General features: G+C 39.6%; 1 protein-coding gene across 2 annotated transcripts in view; it reads left to right on the plus strand.

Annotated features, from left to right (window-relative positions):
- Positions 1–190: 190 nt before the first annotated feature.
- The window catches only part of tlk2 (tousled-like kinase 2), a 30,939-nt gene continuing 8,984 nt past the window's right edge, over positions 191–22,145 (plus strand). The window contains exons 1-16 of one of the 2 annotated variants that reach the window (XM_052138772.1): positions 194–274; positions 365–828; positions 1,719–1,801; positions 6,829–6,900; positions 8,770–8,836; positions 9,045–9,088; positions 9,235–9,333; positions 9,964–10,071; positions 12,359–12,451; positions 14,760–14,870; positions 15,176–15,312; positions 19,733–19,885; positions 19,971–20,037; positions 20,131–20,228; positions 20,747–20,828; positions 21,188–21,279. In XM_052138772.1, coding sequence (XP_051994732.1) covers positions 1,721–1,801; positions 6,829–6,900; positions 8,770–8,836; positions 9,045–9,088; positions 9,235–9,333; positions 9,964–10,071; positions 12,359–12,451; positions 14,760–14,870; positions 15,176–15,312; positions 19,733–19,885; positions 19,971–20,037; positions 20,131–20,228; positions 20,747–20,828; positions 21,188–21,279 — 1,304 coding nt within the window. In that variant the 5' untranslated portion in view covers positions 194–274; positions 365–828; positions 1,719–1,720. Of the gene's footprint in view, positions 829–1,718; positions 1,802–6,828; positions 6,901–8,769; positions 8,837–9,044; positions 9,089–9,234; positions 9,334–9,963; positions 10,072–12,358; positions 12,452–14,759; positions 14,871–15,175; positions 15,313–19,732; positions 19,886–19,970; positions 20,038–20,130; positions 20,229–20,746; positions 20,829–21,187; positions 21,280–22,145 lie in introns of both variants that reach the window. The other variant, XM_052138771.1, reaches the window with a different exon arrangement.

The raw sequence follows: 22,145 nt of genomic DNA on the forward strand, positions 1-22,145 counted from the left end.
AACATCTGATACCACCATAGCACCATGGTGTTTCCAGTGTACCTTTTGAAAAGACTTTTTACCATTGCTGCCTACACACTGCTTAAAACACATAATTAAAAAAAAATAGAAAAGTTTTCATTGATAAGTGTTGGATGGTGGAAATGGGCGTGGCCGAGAGGTAGAAAAGTCTTGCACAATCTCACGAGATAATTTGAGATTTACCGATTATTGTTTACATTGAAAAATTTGAGAACCGAACCTAATCGATTGTGATTTCGCGGATCGGAGTGGAGTAAGGATTATTTTAGTCTACATCTTCCGATATTTCCCAAAGGTCATGTTCAGGCGAAACGGATTTTAAAGAGTTGATTTTTCATTCCAGGACTCGATCCCGGTTCGGTGTTGACCCGGAGCAGCGAAGACAAACAAGAGAAACCAAATATCTCAGAACAACATCAATATTTATTCCTTTCGAATTGAATTTAATCATTTTGTAGGAGACATAATTTGCTGTGAATCTCCTGCGTGGTGCCATATGCCTTAAATTGGGTAGAAAATAGATATTGTATAACGCCAGCAAGAGAAAGGCGGGTTCGGGAGATCAAGTCCCATAACAAGGTCTCTGAGGTCTCGCTGTCCTCGGCCCACAGTAGGACGCGGAGCTGGCGTCCCCTAACGACACAGCAGGCACCGAGCGCAGGCGAGGGTCGGGGATTCGGCTGAGGCCTAGCGACGAGATGTCGGGCTGAGACGGGAAGGGCGAGACGGGAGATCACAGGAGGAGAACAGTTCAGGAAAAGAGATCAAATAAAACCGCAAGAGGTAGAAACGACATCGATATCACAGGTACAAACGCAGATGTGGAGTTAAAGGGGGTTAAGAGAGAATATTGCAGGGTTGTAAAGGAACATCAGACAATGGAAGCAATACCCAGGGGTAAATAGAGACTTGGATAATATTTAGATATGCTTTCTTGTGTTTCGATCATTTATGACTCTATTTGTTTAAAATTTTATTTCTACTGGATTTCTTATAAAGTTAGTGATCATTTTAATCAATCACACCTCTAAAGATGCTGGTCAAATGTTCGCTTAGTAGCCGCTCTAATTCATCAAGTAAAATAAAAACAGACAGTATACTGACAAATGTTAACTTGTTATTTGGCTTTCTTGAAAGTGGAGGTTTAAAACTCGTTTGACCTGCAGTGGATGTAATTTAACTAAAAATAACTCTGGTGGCTCTAATAGTTTGGTTGGCTAGTTAAGAAGTGAGAAGGTGAGGTATCAATTTCTAGGAATATTTTTGTTTTTTCTTTTGCCCTCACTCTCCTCCACTGGTCATATTAATGATATTGTATGGTATATTATTTGTATAAACTATATTATTTGGTTAAAAATGAGCAGGCCAATCTTTGTTATTGCAAACAAGAAACTGTTATTAAATGAACTAGCCTATAGATTACATGGACTTCAATGTGTCTGTGTCCAAAGATCTTGCATGATCATGATGTTTTTCACCATTGAGGATCTTCTAAGACATGGCTTTTGGTAGGAGTGAGTGAGCTAATGATTGAGGTGGGGAGGGCTGAGTCATGAAATCTCAGAATGGTCTCGAAAATATGCATTGGGGACACATGATTCAACATGTCACACACACACATTACTGTCCTGTTAATCTGTCAGCATCACTATGGCTACATAATGCAAATTCAATCTCTCTCCCTCTCTCTCTTGCAGCCATGATGGAGGAATTGCACAGCTTGGATCCTCGCAGGCAGGAGCTGCTGGAGGCACGTTTCACTGGAGTCGGAGTTGCCAAGGTCTGTTCGGTCTAATGCTGAAATGTTTCTTCCCAATCACCCCATCTCTATTTGTTTATGATAATCACTGCCAGGGCTGGACTGGTAATCTGGCATACCGGACATTTACCCGGTGGGTCGTCGCACTTTGGGGCTGATCAGGGGTGGACTGGCCATCGGGAGAACCGAGCGGGCCAGTGGGTCGGCCACGAACCGTGCTGAATGGGCCGCGATAAGCTAAAATGAGCCGGCGCGTTATGCAGAACGGACCACAAAATGACGCCACGATATGCAGAAAAGGCATTAACCCCCCATGAGTGCATGAGTCTGTTGGGTATACTTGTTTAGTGAGTCTGTTGACTTTTTGTTTAGCCTCCCATTCAGCTCATGAGGAAGGATTACTTCAAGATGTGGATTAGAATGCAGGTGCAGAATTTATATAAATAAAATGGTCTACTCCTCGCTCGCCTTTGCTGACGTGCCAGTGATTACCCCTTCACGTGCCGATGTTGGCACACGTGCCATAGGTTGCCTACACCTGGTTTAGGCCTTGAGCTTCTTGACCTCATTGCTGTCAATTAAAATTTTCCACAAATGTTCAAATGTCATTCAGTGTACTGTTAAAGGGTTAGTTAACACAAAAATTAAAATTCTCATAATGCCATCCCAGATGTGTATGACTTTCTTCAGCAGAACACAAATTAAGATTTTTAGAAGAATATCTCTGCTCTGTTGTTCCTATGCAAGTGGATCGTGATCAACACTTTAAAGCTAAAAAAAAGCACAGACAATCACTGTAAAAGTAATCCATGTGTCTCCAGTGGTTAAATTACTGTCTTCTAAAGCTAAACGATTGCTTTGGGTGAGAAACGGATCAATATTTAAAGTCCTTTCCACTATAATTGTTTAATTATATAATTGCTCTCTGATGTGCGTCGACAAGGGGACTCTGTTGATGCTGCCTCTCGCTTGACGTAATCGCATTGTCATGGTCAAGCAAGAAATGACACCATACAACCAAGTCATCATGATTTCAAAATTGACAGTTCTTATTTTCTTTTCAATGGGAATAGATAGGGAAACATATAAATCCATTTCATGTTTTTAAGAGCCCTTCAAAAACAATCTGTCACTTGATGACGATGTGCTATAATTTAATGAAATAATTTACATTTAAATGGTTCTTGGAATAGTTTTTTATTTTGTCATAAAACACGGCTATTTTTGAATGGCTATCTGTGGAGAAACATGATTTTTGCCATTGGGTGGCAAACCTGCTAACCAGCCAATTCCTGACCCTCCTGTAAGAGTTTGATCATTCACTTCTCAAAACTTAAGAAAAGTTGGTCGGTTTTGAGATCGCTTCTTAAGTTTCTCCAGTAAGTGACTCTGACATGAGCAGCATGGTGGAAAGATGAGTGGCAGTGGCTGTAAATTAAAGGATATTGGCTATTTTTAAAATCATGTCTAATCGTTCGACATGTCCCACCCCCAATTCCCGTTAAATGGGGTATACGTGAAACGAGATGACATGCGACAATAATTAAACCACTCGTTTATGGATAGTCATATGGATAACTTATTTAATGATTGTCTGTGCTTTTTAGAGCTTTAAAGTGTTTAAAGTGTCCCATTGCTTTTTATGGACCTACAGAGTTGAGATATTCTTCTAAAAATCTTCGTTTGGTTTTCTTCCTTCAGCAGAACACTTCACATCTGGGATGGCATGAGGGTAAGTAAATGATGAGAGAAGTTTTATTTTTGGGTGAACTTCTTTTAAGCCTGGTTCACAATGTACGATTTTCACTACGTTTCTGACGTCTGAGACAAATTTTGGGAATCCTATGGTAATTCTTTGGTTGTCGGGAGAAATCATCAGTTTTGCATAGTTTAGTCTGACATGCTCACCGATGGCCGATTAATTGCCCTTACGATGATCTTAAGGCTCCTAAAGTCTGACACTATCAGATCTTTTGAGTCAAAAACCTGCAGTGTGAAAAATCGTACGATGCCTGACTAATAAACAAACAATAGAAACGCAACATCTGATGACTCAGTCAATGTGCCAACAACAATTGGAGTGTGTGTGAGCGAGAGAGCGACAGTAACGTTCAGCTAAAAATGTTGATATTAGCTTGTCTGTGTGAAATGCCAAACAATTATGGTGTTGGCTAGCGTTGTCTTCACATTATGATCATATTATCAAAATTACCTAGAATTCACATTGTAGAATGGGCATTCCATGTTGTCCTCTTTAACCCAGCATGTGGATGAGACAACGTGATGTGTACTGCAGTGTTGACTGTTGCCCAGTCAATGTTGTCAATTGTGAGGAAAGGCCTAATGTCTGTCTTTGCAGCTTTACTAGGTTCATATTGTACAGTCTGACAAAAAAATTGTGCAGTTTGAACTGGGCTTTAGTTCTGGAATGTCAGCGTTTTATCAAAAGAATATAGCAGAGTCAAAGCAGCATCCCACTTGTCTACTCAAAACAACTCACCTGTTGAAGAGGTCATGACATGATGAATAACATTTTGCTTCATCTTTTGACATATAAGAGGGCATTGTACTATTAAAAACATACTGTCATTTTCAGAACTAAAAACTTTTTTATTTTATTTTATTTGATCCCAATTTGGCATGCCCAATTCCTACTACTTACTTGGCCCTCGTGATGGTGTGGTTACTCACCTCAATCCGGGTGGTGGAGGACAAGTTTCAGTTGCCTCCGCTTCTGAGATAGTCAATCCACGCATTTTATCACGTGGCTTGCTGTGCTTGACACCGCGGAGACTCGCAGCATGTGGAGGTTCATGCTGTTCTCTGTGATCCACGCACAACTTGCCATGTGCCCCATTGAGCGAGAGAACCACTTAATCACGACCACGAGGAGGTTACCCCATGTAACTACCCTCCTAGCAACCGTGTCAATTTTTTTGCGTAGGAGACCTGGCTGGAGTCACTCGGCACACCCTGGATTCAAACTCGAAACTCCAGGTGTGGTGGTCGGCATTAACTTTTTTTTTTTTCCTATCCTTTTTGGAATGCCCAATGCGCTTTTAAGTCCTCATGGTGGCGTAGTGACTCGCCTCAATCCGGGTGGTCTAGGATGAATCTCAGTCCGCACTTTTTATCACGTGGCTTGTTGAGTGTGTTACCAAGGAGACGTAGCACGTGTTCCAAGCTATTCTCTGCAGCATTCACGCACAACTCACTACGTGCCTCACCAAGAGCGAGAACCACACATTATCGCGACCACGAGGAGGTTAGCCATGTAACTTTACCCTTCCTAGCAACCGGAACAATTTGGTTGCTTAGGAGACCTGGCTGGAGTCACACAGCACGTCCTGGATTCGAACTCAGGACTCCAGGGGTGGTAGGCAGCGTCAATACTAACTGAGCTGCCCATCCCCCGAAAACTTCTTAATAGAAAAGAGAATTTACTTGAACCAAGTTGCAAAAATGACTCATTTGGAATTTGTGGAACTTGTGACATAGGAAGGATCAAATACATCTGCATATGCAATGCCTATTTTTCCATCATTGCACCCTTGGCCCCACCCACTGGTGCTCAGTCAGTCACACAGGTGAAGAAAAGAGAAATGGGGCCTGTCATGGGAGATTCATCCTAAGTGGACTTACACAGTTAAGTGTGTTTTTCTACATAAACGTGCGCAGACAGATTTATTTGACTGTTTGATTCATATCTCAGGCCACTTTTAAAAGATGCGGTGTTAAGTTACAACTCTGAAGAGGAGAATGCATCATGGATGTGTTCTTTACGCGCTGTTTTTAGTTGTTGGTGTTTGAAAGCACGATAGAATGATGCATAAAAACACTTGGACGCATTCGTAAAAACCTTGAGTAAACATTCATGAATATTTAATATGTCATGACTGTGTGTGTGAGTTTATGGTGCTAACATTCTGTTTATACCGGGTGTGTAGAGACAAACTTTATAAACAGTTTATTTTTGATGTTGGCAGTAGCACCACCATGTGTAGCACAAAATGGTACGATGCATCTGTTTACTGTTGGCTCAACGTGATGCGTTGCAACGGATGCTTCCATGGTAGACCGCATCAGTGACTATAATGGGTTATACTGCATTTGACGAGACTCTTGCATCTGTTGTAGACCGGGTGTGAGGGTTAACAGTTGTGCTTGAGATGAACAGTTTAATATATTCTAATGCAATGTGTTGGATGTGCATTGTGTAAATCCTGACATTTAGTGGTATAATGTTGTGGAGCTTGTTCATTCTCTTCCGATTGAGTTTGCTGAATTTGAAGGGGCTACAAGATGTAAGCCAATCATAACAGTGGGCGTTTATGTCTAAGTTTAAAGCAGGCGCTTGCGGCATAAACTAGCATTTCAGACAGAAGACCAAGGACAGTGCAACATGATTTTATAGTACTATATTATAACTGTTTTGGTGCAAATCAAAAGGTTTACTTGCATTATCAGTGGACCTCAGGAAAGATAATAAAACTAGATATAACAAAAAAAAAAGCATTTCATGACCCCTTTATGAATACGAGAGGGTTGACAGCCTCGGACATTGATCTCTTATTCCCTCTCACATATTGACTAAATTAGGATGCAATTCATGGAAAACATTTGCCCTGTGAATGTGTTTGATTGTATTTGTCTTTTTGGGGCATGCACTAGAGTGTTTATCACTGTGTTATTGGATTGTGAAGGGTTTTAGTCTGACCAGACCAGATTGACCAGCATCTGTCACTCTTCATCTGTGTCCTATTGCAAGTTTAGCTCAACAGGATGGCTTTATTTACACAAGTGTATTTGACATATCAAAGGATCATTAAAGAGAGAGCACCATCTTTATGCTGCAAAGATCTTGTCACATAATGTGTTGATTCTCATATTCAGCTGACAGAAATCGCTCTGTGTCATGACAACAGCAAAACTGATGTGGCATTTCATTTACACAGAACCAAATCCTAAAATTCTTTTGCTGCCTTGCATTCACTGGTTCTTCCTTCAGGAAATGCAAAGCTATTTACCTTTTGTCTTCCTCTCTGCAGGGTTCTGGAAACAACGAGTCGTCTAACCAGAGCCTGTGCAGCGTGGGCTCCCTCAGTGACAAAGAGATGGAGGTTAGTACACATTTGGCGCTTGTGATGTGAAACATCGAGTCAGTAATGGAATCTTCCCGCGCTGATATCCAAATTATCTCTCTGCTGTGTCCATCCTATGTGTTGTCACTTAATTGTCAACTAATATTTCATACCAACAGTCAGGGAAGTTGGACTCAAATTTTGATATTTAAATGTTGTATCTGGTGCCATGTCCACGATGGACTTCTGTTTGAAAAGACTGTCTCCTGAATTTTTGACATCTGGATTTTGTTAAATGGTCAAATTTTAGTGCTGTCTGTCAATTTAAAATATTTAATCACATGATTTCTCATAGTTGATCATGATTAATCTCAAATTTGAAAAGTGCTCAAATTTGACTATATATACTTTTCCTGTCAAAATGCATTTAGTTTAAGTTTTCTTCATTTAGGTAATCAGTATAAAGAGATATATGCACTAAAATAGTACCAATTCAAGTATCAACATGTTTCCCAAAGTCTTAATGGGAAGATCAAAATCATGCTTTCGAGTGCATGTTAATTGTTTCCCACCATAGGGATTTTAAAATCACAGTAAACGCACCTATTCATGATATGCATGCCATTACATTTTATTGCATATTCTGGAAGAGAGAGAGAGCGGTAATAAAAACTGCATTCATTCAAAAGAAATGTTTAGTTATAACACTTAACATGATTTTCTTACGTTTCCCTTATGTTAAATACTATTTACTGCCAGAACAATGACACTAATCCAATGAGAAATACACTATTTTCACTATTTCTTCTTCTTCCTGGTCATTGTAGTAAAGCATTTGTCATTTTAAGTTTAGTAGGGGATGTTCACACTGAACATATTTTTGCATCCGTCCAAGCTGTTTTTCAATGTTAAGCAGCATCTCGTGCAGTTGGAATTTATGTTGTTTAATTTCACCCGATTACAATTTTGATAGGCTTGTTAAAATGAAAGCCTTTTTATAATTAAAAAGTTAAACATTAAATAGCCTTCCTCATCTCCCAAAAACTGCACATCAAACAGCTTTGACAAAAATAAATGCTAAATTGTTGGATTTCAATTTTTTTTCCCCCCACATACAGGTAAGAGTTTAGGGTTACATTCTCTCACGAACATGGATTCATTTGTGGTGAATGTGTCATTTTAACAATGATATTGGTGTTTCCCTTAATTTATTGTGCACCCTGTTATGTCCTTATACCATGACCTTTCATTGAAGATATACGTTAGGAAGTGACATCACACACACACTGGAGGTGGACATCAGCCATTCTGCAAAGTGACTGAATTATTTGAAGTTTATATCTCAATTCTTTTATGTTTTCCTTTATTTTGTGGTGTTAGTCATATGTGGTCAAGCATAACATGGCCACCCCATTATGGGAAATTAATATAATTTTAACATTTCAATGTACAGTATTTATATAAACCGAAATAAATTCATAAATATTAGTTTACAAATATGTTTCCTAGATATCAATCACAGACCATGTAGTGGCTCATTTATCCACTGAATGTCCACCCTGATGCTGCCCGTTTAACTGGATGGCCATTAGTAATTTAGCTTGACCAGTATGACTAATAAATATGTCCTTGTAATGATAAAACGTGAAGCGTAAGTATTATTTTTCCAAAGTTTCAATGCCGGAATGTCCCATTTACAATATGTACAGAGTTGCAGTTCAGATTACGCATTCTACAGTAAAGTACAGTCTATAATAACAGACACTACTAGTAGCCTGTATTATTTCAATGAAACCAACAATTTTGAAAATTGAAATTTTTATGAACGGGGTTGAAGAAAGGGGTGATGCCATGGATTCTTGTAATTGCCTGTCAGTCTCACTTTCCTCTCTCTGTCTTCCTGCTCAGACCCCGGAGAAGAAATCGAATGACCAGAGAACACGTAAAAGGAAAGGAGACCCTTTTGACAGCCAAGGTGAGTGGATTTGGGTAGCTTTGCTGGCATGTTGACCAAGGCAGAGTGCACTGGTTCTACAAGTGTTTCTTAACAGGAGCGGTTGATTTGTGTTATCGTCCTTTTATATTCCAAGCACACAAGTTTAATCCTTGAATAACCATGTGCTGCAAGTGAAAGATAGGTAAGGGAGTGTTATTTCTTACTGTGGCTCTCATTTTTTTCCCAGGCAAAGGAGGTGGAAGGGGGCACAAAATTAGTGATTATTTTGAGGTAGGCTGGTGTGCATGCTCATTTATGGGTAATTAATTGCCTTTTAACACTCATTCTGGAGTTAACATCACACTGAATCTGAAGTAATAGATTTCCACACTAATTTTCTCTGATCGAATCTTTTAACTGGCTGTGTTTGTGTTTAGTTTGCAGGGGGTAGTGTTACCGGAACTAGTCCAGCGCGTGGCATTCCTCCAGTGGTGCGTTCCTCTCCTCAGCATTCTCTCTCCAACCCTCCTGCTGCCGTGAGTGTCTTTCATACAGTCAGGGCCATGATATCTCTCTTTTTTCCACCATTCGTTCAGTGGTAGATACAATATAGTCTTGATAGAAATGTCACTAAGTAAATACTGTCATTGATACTAGAACCAGTGAAATTGGATGATTCTCCTACAAATCAGTTTTGATTATGCAGCAAAACCAAAATGCCATTTAAAGGAATAGTCCTCCCAAAAAAGACAATTCTGTAATGATGTACTCACCCTTATTTCATTCCAAACATGCTTTTATTTTCTCCATTGAAGGCAAAAGAATTTAAGTATCTTTCCATAGCTTGATTTCAATACAATGACAGTGTATGGTAACCACAGCTGTCAAACTCCAAAAAGGACAAATATACATAAATTTCACCTACCTACACCATTAAAGTATCTTAAAATTCTATACACCTTGTCAACTATATTCCATGTCTGTGAAACCATATGATATCTTTGTGTGAGGAACAGAAATTTGAGTCATTATTCACTATCAAATCATTGATGCATCGATATTAGCATATTTGTTCAATACATCAGAAGTTGACCCTGTGCAGAGGCAGGTGAACCTCTTAGACTGTTTGTGTTGATGGAAATGTGTTTTGGGCTTTTTATGGACAGGTGCAGCAAGGAAGCCCCTCCTCTATCAACTCCGCAAACACAGACCACTCCCACTCCTCCTGTTCCCACAAGCCAGTCTCGACCCACGCTCAGCATCGAGCCACACAGGTAACACACCAGGGTCAGAAATTAAGGGAGGCTCTGGGGGAAAAAATGCTCCCAAAATTACAAATTGGGTAGTAATGATTTGTTTTTTGTATTCATAGCATCTGCTACAGTGCTATATATTCTATTATAGTCCTAGTTATACATGCTATGGCATATGTTGATTTAATTCTTAGGGGAGGAGGTAATACATTATTAATCTTGAGAATTTGTATAAAGTGCATTCAGAAAGTATTCAGACCCCTTAATTGTTTTTACATTTTGTTATGTTGCAGCCTTATGCTAAAATGCTTTTTAATTATGATTTTAATTTTTCTCCCCCACATCAATCTACACTCCATACCCCATGATGACAAATCAAAAACCAGATTTTTGATAACTTTGCAAATGTATTAAAAAGAAGAAACTGATATCACTTTGACATAAGTATTCAGACCCCTTACTTAGTACTTAGTTGAAGCATCTTTGGCAGCGATTACAGCCTCAAGATTTTGAGTATTATGCAACAAGTTTTGCACACCTGGATTTGGGGATGTTCTGCCATCCTTTTCTGCAGATCCACTCTGTCAGGTTGGATGGGGACCATCGATGGACAGCAATTTTCAGGTCTCTCCTGAGATGTTGATGTCCGGGCTCTGGCTGGGCCACTCAAGGACATTCACAGAGTTGTCCCTAAGCCACCCTTGCGTAGTCTTGGCTGTGTGCTTGGGGTAAGTCTCCTGTTGGAAAGTAACCCTTTGGCCCAGTCTGAGGTCCTGGGTGCTCTGGACCCAAATATCAATAAAGGATGCCTTCAACCCTGACCAGTCCCTGCCGCTGAAAAGTATCCACACAGAATGCTAACACCGCTATACTTCACCGTTGGGATGGTATTGCGCAGGTGATGAGCGGTGCCTGGTTTCCTCCAGATATGACATTTGGAATTGAGGCCAAATAGTTCAATCTTTATTTCATCAGACCAAAGAATCTTGTTTCTCACATTCTGAGAGTCCTTTATGTGCTTTTTTTATGTGTTGCACTGAGGAGAGGCTTCCGTCTGGCCACTCTGCCATAAAGCCCAGATCGGTGGCGGCCAGCTCTAGGAAGAGTCCTGGTTGTTCCAAACTTCCATTTAAGAATAATGGAGGCCACTGTGTTGTTGTGAATCTTTGATTTAGCATTATTATTATTATTATTATTATTATTGTATTTGTTTTATGCCTTCTCCAGATCTGTGCCTCTGCACAATTCTGTCTCTTAGCTCTGCAGGCAGTTCCTTTGACCTCCTGGCTTGGTTTTTGCTCTGATATGGATTATCAGCAGCGAGACTTTATATAGACAGGTGTGTGCCTTTCCAAATCATGTCAAATCAATTGAATTTGCCACAGGTGGACTCAAATAAAAGTGTAGAAACATCTCTAAGATGATCCAGAGAAATGGGATGCACCTGAGCTAAATTTCAAGTGTCATAGCAAAGGATCTAAATACTTAAATCACTGTGATATTTCAATGTTCTCCCCAATTTGGAATGCCCAATTCCCAGTGCGCTGTAAGTCCCTCGTGGTGGCATAGTAACTCACCTCAATCCGGGTTGTGGAGGATGAATCTCAGTTGCCTCCACGACAGTCAACCCGCGCATCTTATCACATGGCTTGTTGAGCTTGCTACCGTGGAGACGTGGCGCGTGTGGAGGCTTCACGCTATCCACCGCAGCATCCATGCACAACTCACCATGCACCCCACCTAGAACGAACCATATTATAGCGACCATGAGGAGGTTACCCCATGTGACTCTACCCTCCCTGGCAACCGGGCCAATTTGGTTGTTTAGGAGACCAGACTGGAGTCACTCAGCACACCCTGGATTCAAACTCCTGACTCCAGGGGTGGTAGTCAGCATCTTTACTTGCTGAGCTACCCAGGCCCCCAGTTTTTTCTTTTTAATAAATATATAAAAATTGGGTTTGGAGTGTAGATTGATGTGGAAAAACATTATTTAAAGCATTTTAGCATAAAGCTGTAACGCAACAAAATATGAAAAACATTAAGGGGTCTGAATGCACTGTAAATTAATATAATACATTTAGATATTTATCATAAATGGATGTGACACAGTTTGTTTTAAATGGCTGGAAAAAGAAATATGCTCTCATAAATGTAAATATGCCCCTGAAAATCAAACCCAGGGCAAATATAGCCCCTAAATATAGGAGTTAATTTCTGACACTAACACATGCTGCCAAAAATACTTTCACACAGACACTTTTAAATCCTATCTCTATCCCCCACACTTTTATTTGCTTTTTCTCAGTCTGAGTTGACGATTGAGAAGTTAGCAGCTCTGGAGAGCAGCAAGAGTTCAGATTTGGAGAAGAAAGAGGGTCGAATTGATGATCTGCTCAGGGTATTCATAACACGCACACATTTGTTGACTTGATTTTTTTTTTCTTTCTGTACAATACACAGCATCTACTTTTAAAAATTAGACCTGTTAAATGGCTGTATAATTGCCTGATTTACTTTTTTCAGTAAACTGTTATTTAACAATGGTTTTCAGTGTTTTAGATATATTCTCGCAACCACCACCAAAATGACAGTACAACTCTCTAGAATGTATTTTTAACCAACCATGCATTATTTTACATTGTCAATTTGACATAATTTCTTTCTGCAATAGCTAAATCAAGATTATAGATTTCCACGTCACATGGGCCTACAAGTAAACCGCTTGGAGTAATTGTGGCAGGTCCTTTAGAATTTTTCTTAAACCATTAAAGGATTAGTTCACCCAAAAATGAAAATTCTCTGATTATTTACTTACCTTGATGCCATTCCAGATATGTATGACTGTCTTTCTTCAAAAGAACACAAATTAAGATTTTCAGAAGAAGATAGAGCTCTGTCATGTCCTTATAATGGAAGTACATGGGTGCCAGAAATTTGACTGTCCAAAAGTCATATTTAAGCAGCATAAAAATAATTCATGAGACTCCAGTCGATAAGTAAATGTCTTCTGAAGCTAATCGATAGGTTTATGTATAAGTCGATAATCGGTGCTTCCATCCAGAGCTCTGATGCTGTTTGAAATGGCCAAGCTCTTGCGTGACTTTTGTTCATCTGTTGTAAGCGCTGCTTCCGAATTCTCACGTGAACTCGCCGATGCGTTTACATCACGCTTTGCATCAGCTGCTGGCAGAAAGTGCTTTTTGGATTACTTTTTTCTGCCTAAATGTGACTTTTGGACCAAGTGCTGGCACCAATGTTCATCCATTATAAGGACCTGCCAGAGCTCTATCTTCTAGAAATCTTCATTTGTGTTCTGCTGAAGAAAGACAGTCATACACTTCTGTGATGGCATTAGGGTAAGTGAATAATGAGAGAATTTTCATTTTAATGTTACAAATATGTACACACACAGTATCATTATAGAAATGTTCAGGCAATTTTACAAACCCCTTAACTCTTTCCCCGCCAAACACGGAATTTTCCGGGTTTTATGAAAAAACGCTTCCCCGCCAAACACGGAATTTTCCGGGTATTCGTGTTTTAGGTGGTATACGGTAAGGAAGACCTGCACGCATGTTTTGAAAGAGTACGCAACTCTTTGATCAAAGAAACAGACTGCGATCGTCTCAAACATGAAGAAGTGGAGTATTGAGAAGCTCAAAATATCAGACATAAACATGCATTTTTCTCAGCTTTTTGTCTGAAATGTTGTTTTTGACAAAACCTACCTCTGTTCAAGTGGCAATAAAAAAAGAACAAATGAAAATAAAATAAAATCGTTTTTTTTTGCCTAAAAGCAGAGGCTCAGATCTTTATTTTGATATATAGCATCTTCATATATTCATGGAAGAAAATATTCTGCGGGCCATTAAAGTTTAGCGAAAATCGTCAAAAACCCTGGCGGTGGCTGGCAACTTTTTTTTAAAAACGCTGGCGGGGAAAGAGTTAAAGGGATAGTTCACCTAAAAATGAAAATTCTTTCTTCTCATGGCATCCCAAATTAATTAATTTCTTCTGCAAAACACAAAGATATTTAGAAGAAAATTTCAGCTCTATAGGTCCATACAATGCAATGAATGGTGGCCAGAAATGTGAAGCTCTAAAAAGTAAATAAAGACAGCATAAAAGTAATCAATAAGACGTCTATGGTTAAGTCGATATGTTCAGAAGCGTTATGATAGGTGTGTGAGAAACGGATCAAATGAAGTCCTTTTTTACTACAAATTCTCCTCCCTGCCCTGTAGGTGGTGATATGCACGAACAATGCAAATTGCCAAAAAATAAATAATGTGAAAGTGGGGGATTGTTTGTTTTAAAAGAACTTCGATATTTATCTGTTTCTCACCCACACTTATGCTGCCTTTTGTGCTTCTTGGAGCTTTAAAATGTTGGTAACTATTCACATGCATTGTATGGACCTACAGAGTTGAAATATTCTTTTAAAAATCTTTGTTTGTGTTCAGCAGAAGAAAGAAGGTCATGTATATCTGGGATGGCATGAGGGTGAGTAAATATGAGATTTATTTTTACTTTTGGGAGAACTAATCCTGTAGGCCAGCAACTTTGCCGGTTATGTATAAATGGGGCCTGTGGAAACAGAAAATACTGTTAAAGTCTTGGTAAAGGTAGGGTGTGTGTCTGAATTATACCTTATGAGTCTTACAGTCTTAAATATTAATTAAATCATGTGTTTGTGTGCACTGTAGGTGAATTGTGACCTGCGCAGACAGATTGATGAGCAACAGAAGATGCTGGAACGATGTAAAGAACGTCTCAACAAATGTGTGACCATGAGCAAGAAACTGCTTATTGAGAAGGTAGGATTGTGTACACAGTGGGTAAACAATGGTTAATATGTTTGTGGGATGTTTGCATAGATTGTAATTGTTTGTATGTGATAATCCACTTTAATCATAGCTGGCTGCTAGTAGTGCATTTACAACAACATTGGTAATTCAGAACTTTTTTTGCATGATGCTACATCTATGTCGCAAATTGTCAGCACAACATAAACACACATGCCACTGAGTGCACCTTCAAAAGTTTGTGTTTGTGTAGGCAGATTGGGTTTGTTGCATCTAGCGTATTTTATGTAATTCCTGAATTGTGGGTGTGTTTTCAGTCCAAGCAGGAGAAAATTGCATGCAGGGAAAAAAGCATGCAGGACCGGCTGCGCCTGGGCCATTTCACCACTGTACGACACGGAGCATCATTTACCGAGCAGTGGACAGATGGCTATGCCTTTCAGAACCTAGTCAAGTATGTAAGACACACATACACACACACTCAAACTTAAGAGCCTGGTGAAGTTTGGCATAAATACACATACTTGCACCTCATACATGTACGTCAAGTCAAGTGTTTTTTATTGTCGTTCAACCATATACAGTTAGTATAGTACACAGCGAAACGAGACAACGTTCCTCCAGAACCATGATGCTACATAAATCAACATAGGACAAACACAGAACCACATGAGACTACACGGACTAAATAAGACCTACACTCCTACATAAAGTGCACGTGCAAACGTGTGCAAAATGTACAGGACAGTACAATAATTACTAAAAAGTAGATCAGGTAGATCAGGTATGGCGGTGAATAAATGTGCTGCTTTCAGGATCCTTCTGGGTGCTCTCATAAACACACACACGCATTCATAGACCTTTGAAGGCCTCCTAACATGGACACCATACTGTCCTCTCAAAACCAGGTTAAGTGCTGTAATGTAAACACAGGGCCCCAGACTCCAACAAAAATAATTGATTGCAACAATAATTTAAAATGTAGTCACCATTGGCGACAGTCGGGTTGTTTGCATTCATATGCGGTTTCGTCAGATATCATCTTGAGTTATTGAAAACATCTTTAGAGCACACACCACCAGTGTATCTCGAGCCACTTTTCACCTGTTCTGTTGTGATGAGCTTGCTGCATCGCACTCAACAACAAACCCAGTGTGAGAGAGTCGTAAACAAATGGCTCTTTTGAACTGGGTCTTTTTCATGAATCGCCCAAAAAGAACTGAAGGTGTGAACTCGGGAGCTCAGGTTAGCATTTGAATCAGTCACTTTCTCAACGAATCATTTGTCAGTGTGTTCACAACTGGGAGTGCAGACATTTCAAAATAGGAGTCTGATGTGTATTTCAGTCTTCATAATTAAAAGGCCTGCACCACTTATATATTTGTATCTTCTCGATATATATATATACTGTTTATTAAACCTCCGATTAATGGGTTATCAGATGTCTTTCTATTTCTTCTGCTTTCAATCTTGTTTCTGAACAACAATCTAAGGCCTTGTTCACACTGCCACTAAAATCAGATTTTTTGCATATCCAGATTGTATGATAGTGATATTCAGATGAGTTTTTGATAGTCTGAACAGCAAAAAAACGCATGAAATCTGATTTTTCCGAATCTGATTCAAACCACGTCGGGAGGTGATTTTAAATGCTATTTGAAATCAGATTTATTTCAGATGCGTCTCATTCCGGACGCTCTGGCTGCTCAATTCGGATTTCAAATGGTCTTTTGCATCACTCTTAATGCGACACTCACAATGATGACGTCAAACATCGGGGACTGTAGCATGGAACATCATAATATTTACCAGTCTCCTCCATTGATGAGTTTTTCTTGTGCGATGGAGGAGATCTGCACATAGACTAAATCGAGCAATTATACGATTTGGTGAATAAAAACAGCCATTTGGCTCCTTAATGTTTCAGTTGAGGAGCCAATGGCTCTGAAATATTTTTTTTAGTATGGAGCCCTGAATCATGTATTTTTACTCATGGACCAGTTGACAATCCTATGATGGATCAGGACAATATATTGGATTTTGTGTGACGGGAGTGTATAAACCAGGGGTATTCAATTAAAATTCTAAGAGGTCCAGTTAAAGGAAATTTCATCAACCAAAGGTCCGCAACATCACAATGACTAACTTACGTTATCATTCAGTGCCACAGCCTAGTAGTTGTATGAAAATATGTAAGTAGCCTAGTCAACAGACGACTGTCAAATAAAATAAAAGTACAATTCAATAATATTTCAACAATATTTATTGTCAGTTTATATATTGAGCTGTAGGGATCATAAATAATAAGTACTCATCAATTTAAATAAAATAAAGGCTGCATTTAAAAATAAATTATAAACTAATAAAACACAACAGAGAGCTTTTGAAAAATGTGCATCTCAAAATAAAAAAATATAGAAAAAATAGAAAAATGAAATAAAAAGTATAGCTTGAGTTTCCCTTTTACTTTTTAGTTAACTCCTTCACATCTTAAGTTTAAACACATTTTATAATAAACAATCTCAACACATATAAACAATTGAACAGCTTTAACACCTCCTTTTCTCTTTCTTTCCCTTTTATATCCCACTTCCACACTTTCTCTTGCTTAGTGAGAAAAGTGAGCCCTTGCTTGTCCTGCCAGGATTTTAAATCTGGGCTGGAATGGTGTCAGTGCCATCCTCATACACATGTGTAGGTGCTCATTGGTGATCCTGGATCGATATTTGCTTTTAATGTTTATTGTGGAGAAAGCTGCCTCACAGTTGTATGTGGAGCCAAACATGGTAAAGATGTACAAGGCTACTTTCCTCAGACCTGGGAAAGCGGTCTCTGAGACCATTTTAAGCCAGAAAGTGGCAGGATCAGTTTTTCCAAAATGCTCTTTCAAGGCCACATCTGCTTGGAGATCGACCAGTTGCATCTGGAGAGGCCCAGCATTTGCCCACTTGAAGAGCAGTGTGACTTCCTTTGAGAACCCCCTGACATCTGTGATGAGGAATGGGTTCTGAATAAACAGGGTGAGCTGCTGTCCAAGGCTGAAGTTGTCAAAATGCTTGCTGAAGTTTACAATCAGCTTGTCAACAAAGTCAACAAAAGACACATCTCTCTCACCCTGAACCTGTTCCTTCACAGTTGGGAAGTGTGCACAGTCTCCCTGCAGGTCTTCCCTAAACAACACAAGTTTCCTGTGAAAGGAGCAGACAGCTGTCATCAGATCACAAACTGAATTGTCCTTGCCCTGTAGCTTTAAATTCAGTTCATTCAGGTGTGAAGTGATATCAACCAAAAAAGCCACAATATCCATCTTCTTGTCATCCTCCAAAAAGAGAGAAAATGTTGTTGTCTTCTGGCTCTTCAGCTGTGTCAAGAAAGCTACGATTTCCCCTCGGATGGACCAAAAGCGCTCCAACACCCTACTTTGCTGAGCCATCTTACATTGTTGTGTAGCAGAAGGCCATCAGCATTTGCATCAACATCTCTGAGGAATTCCCTGAGCATGTGATGCTGATGGGAAGAGGAAGCTCTGAGAAAGTTTATCATTCTCATCATTGTGTTCATCACCTCAGCATACTCGTCTGACAGGGTGGAGCACAGGACTGACTGATGAATTATGCAATGGTAAGAGATGAGTTTAGGATTGTCCTCTTTCATTCTTGCCACAGCTCCTCTCTCTGTCCCTACCATGGCAGGGGCTCCATCTGTGGTTATTGAAACCACTTGTTTCAGCTCTATTGCCCTCTTCATTAACATCTCCTTTATGGCCAGGTAGATGTCCTCTCCTCTTGTACTGGTCTGAAGGGGTGTGACACCTAACAGGTCTTCACAGAAATCTTCCTTGTCTTTGTTGAAGAACCTTACAAAAACTAACAGCTGAGCATTGTCAGACACATCAGTGGACTCATCTACAGCTAAGCCTATGCATGGTGCCTTGTGAATTGCTTCATACAGCTGAGCTAGCACATCATCGGTTAATATTTCTGTTTTCTTTGTGTCTGATGATGCTGACATAGGAATTTGCTTGATTTTTACACACATGTCGTCTTTTTGTTTTCCCTCAAATAAGGTTTCAGCTACCGCACTCATGCACTCCTTGACAACCCCTCCATCAGTAAATGGTTTTTTATGTTTGCCCAAAATCCAAGCAACTTTAAGGGAACATTCGTTAGCACGTTGTTGGGCAGTGAATGAATGTGTTAGGATTCTGCTGGATCGATCATATTGGGCTTTTAGATCGTTCATTTTCTGTCCCCTCAGTTCGGATTTAAGTGGGTATGTTTGGTCAAAAGATTTGTGCTTTGTCTCATAATGGCGCTTCACATTGCCGCTTTTAATAATCGCGACAGTCTCTGAACATATGAGACATACCGGTTTTGAACTGCCTGTGGGAAGAATGAACATGTAAGAATCTGTCCATTCTTGATTAAAAGCTCTGTTTTCGCTGTCCACTTTTCTTTTTTTAGAGCACGCCATGTGAAACGTCGTCTCTCTTTCGTTTCGTCTCTCCCTGTGTGTGTATCTCTCGCTGATTCGAGTAACATCACATGACATGATTTACAACGCATGCTATTGGTCTGTGAGTTTCCTGGGCCGTGCTAAACCAGTACCATAAATGCTAGAAAAGCTGCGCGGGTTGAAATAGAAACGCTCCGTCAAAAGTCAATAATTCTCAATAATTTATGGGTTATTGGTCCGGGTCCGGACAGAACGGCGGCTGGGTCCGGATCCGGACCGCGGTCCGCCTATTAGTGACCTCTGGTATAAACCATATATTTTTCATGCCGAACATTCATATTCAATAAATAAAAAATATGGAAAGCTGTTACCAGAAATCAATTGTCAGAATTTAATCTAATACTTCTGTCTGCGTGTAGACAACAGGAGAGAGTGAACGGTCAGAGAGAGGACATCGAGAGGCAGAGGAAACTGCTGATGAAGAAGAAACCACCCAACGCCAGTCAGACTCCTCCCCCCAACATAGAACCCAACAAACGCAAGAGCAAGAGCAACGGTGCAGAGAATGAAATGTGAGCTTGGATTGTACTGTTTTGGAATTTCCTTATTTGGATTTTATTTTGTTTTGTTTATATTGTTTATTTATTGTGACCACAGGTTATCATTAGCAGAATACCACGAACAAGAAGAAATCTTCAAACTGAGACTTGGCCACCTCAAGAAGGTATTCATATCTTCAGATTCATAGCATGTGTTATCAAATTCTTGTTGCCATGGAAATGCATCATTAGGTCTTCGTGCTGTATCTGTGTGACAGGAGGAGGCAGAGATTCAGGTGGAGCTGGAAAGATTGGAACGTGTGCGTAATCTTCACATCCGAGAGCTCAAGAGAATTCACAACGAAGATAACTCCCAGTATGCACTCTCGACAATCTTTTCTACACTGCTCTAGCTTTAAAGTATTATGCTATGCTGAGATCTTAAAGGGATAGTTCACCCAAAAATGCTTCATTTACTTAACCTCATGTTATCCTAGATGTGTATGACTTTCTATCCTCTACAGAACACAGAGTTTTAGAAGAATATTTCCGCTCTGAATTTCAACACAATGTAAATCAACAGGGTCCAAAACCCAAAAGCTTGAAAGTTCTGGTAACCATTCACTTGCATTGCAAGTGGACCTTCAGAGCTAATATATTCTATATATAAAGATCTTTGTGTGTGTTGAGCTGAAGAAAGTAAGTCATACACATCTAGTATGGCATAAGGGTGAGTAAATTATGAGAATTGTAATTTATGGGTGAACTATCACTTTAAGACCTCTGAGGGTTTATGTTTAAAGGGCTACTGTATGTTTTTCAGCGTTTGAACATATCTGCGGTGTATTTATTTATTAAATCATGATGCAATTTTTTTGTTTTTACGACTACTAGGTTCAAAGATCATCCCACGTTAAATGACCGTTACTTGCTCTTGCATTTGCTTGGTAGAGGAGGCTTCAGTGAGGTATACAAGGTGAGAGGAGATCTGTGGTGAGAAATGTGGATTTATTTATTTTTTTGATGGCCGATGCCAATCCCAATCAATAACTAGTGGGGAGTGGAATGAACAATGGCAGATTCAATGCCAATAAATGTATGATATAGGCTAATGCAATTTATTAATTTACATAAATGCTCCAATTTAATTATGAATTGTGTAAATATTGTGTAGAATATCTTTATCCATCCATTATGAATTAAGAATGATGATCAGAAAATGGGCAAATATCGGCCAACTTATCTGCTTATCACTGGATGTTTGATTGTTGTTGCTGTTTTTGATACATGCAAAGTCTATTTGTCTATTTGATTTTCATTCTTTACTGTCTTCAGGCCTTTGATTTAACTGAGCAGAGGTACGTTGCTGTGAAAATTCACCAGCTCAATAAGAACTGGAGAGATGAGAAGAAAGAGAACTATCACAAGTGAGTCCAATGCAAACAGCTTTGCCATCCTTATTTAGTCTGTGTATTTTGTATAGCTTCAATTATTTTGCATTTTATGGTTTAGTAAGGAGCTTGCTGTTCCTAAATTATGTCAATTTAGACACATGGGTGTCCCAGAAAGTCTTTCTAAACCAAGCTAAAAACAGGTCCCCTCATGCCGGCAAAACAGTGCCAATTCGCATCTTAGAATAGCATTCTGAGATGATGTTCTTTGCACCACAATTGTAGACTTTGTCAGTTCAAACCGGTCTGCCCATTCTCTGTTGACCTCTCTCTTCAACAAGGTATTTCCATCCACAGAACTGCTGCTCACTGGATGCTTTTTGTTTTTGGCACCATTTGGAGTAAATTCTAGAGACTGTTGTTTGTAAAAATCCCAGGAGATCTGCAGTTACAGAAATACTCAAACCAGCCCATCTGGCACCAACAATCATCCATGTGGTTATCTAATCAGCCAATCTTGTGGCAGCAGTGCATAAAGTCATGCAGATATGGGTCAGGAGCTTCAGTTAATGTTCACGTCAACATCAGAATGGGGGAAATGTGATCTTGGTGATTTAGACTGTGGCATGATTGTTGGTGCCAGATGGGCTGATATGAGTATTTCTGTATCTACTGATCTCCTGGGATTTTCACACACAACAATCTCTAGAATTTACTCCAAATGGTGCCAAAAACAAAAAACATCCATGAGTGGTAATTCTGTGGATGGAAATACCTTGTTAATGAGAGAGGTCAACAGAGAATGGCCAGATTGGTTGGAACTGATTTAGATAACCACTCTGTACAATTGTGGTGAGAAGAATAACATCTCAGAATGCTTGGGTTGGTGCAGTTTTGGTGGC

This window comes from Xyrauchen texanus, chromosome 12, assembly GCF_025860055.1.
Source record: "Xyrauchen texanus isolate HMW12.3.18 chromosome 12, RBS_HiC_50CHRs, whole genome shotgun sequence".
NCBI classification, from domain to species: domain Eukaryota; kingdom Metazoa; phylum Chordata; class Actinopteri; order Cypriniformes; family Catostomidae; genus Xyrauchen; species Xyrauchen texanus.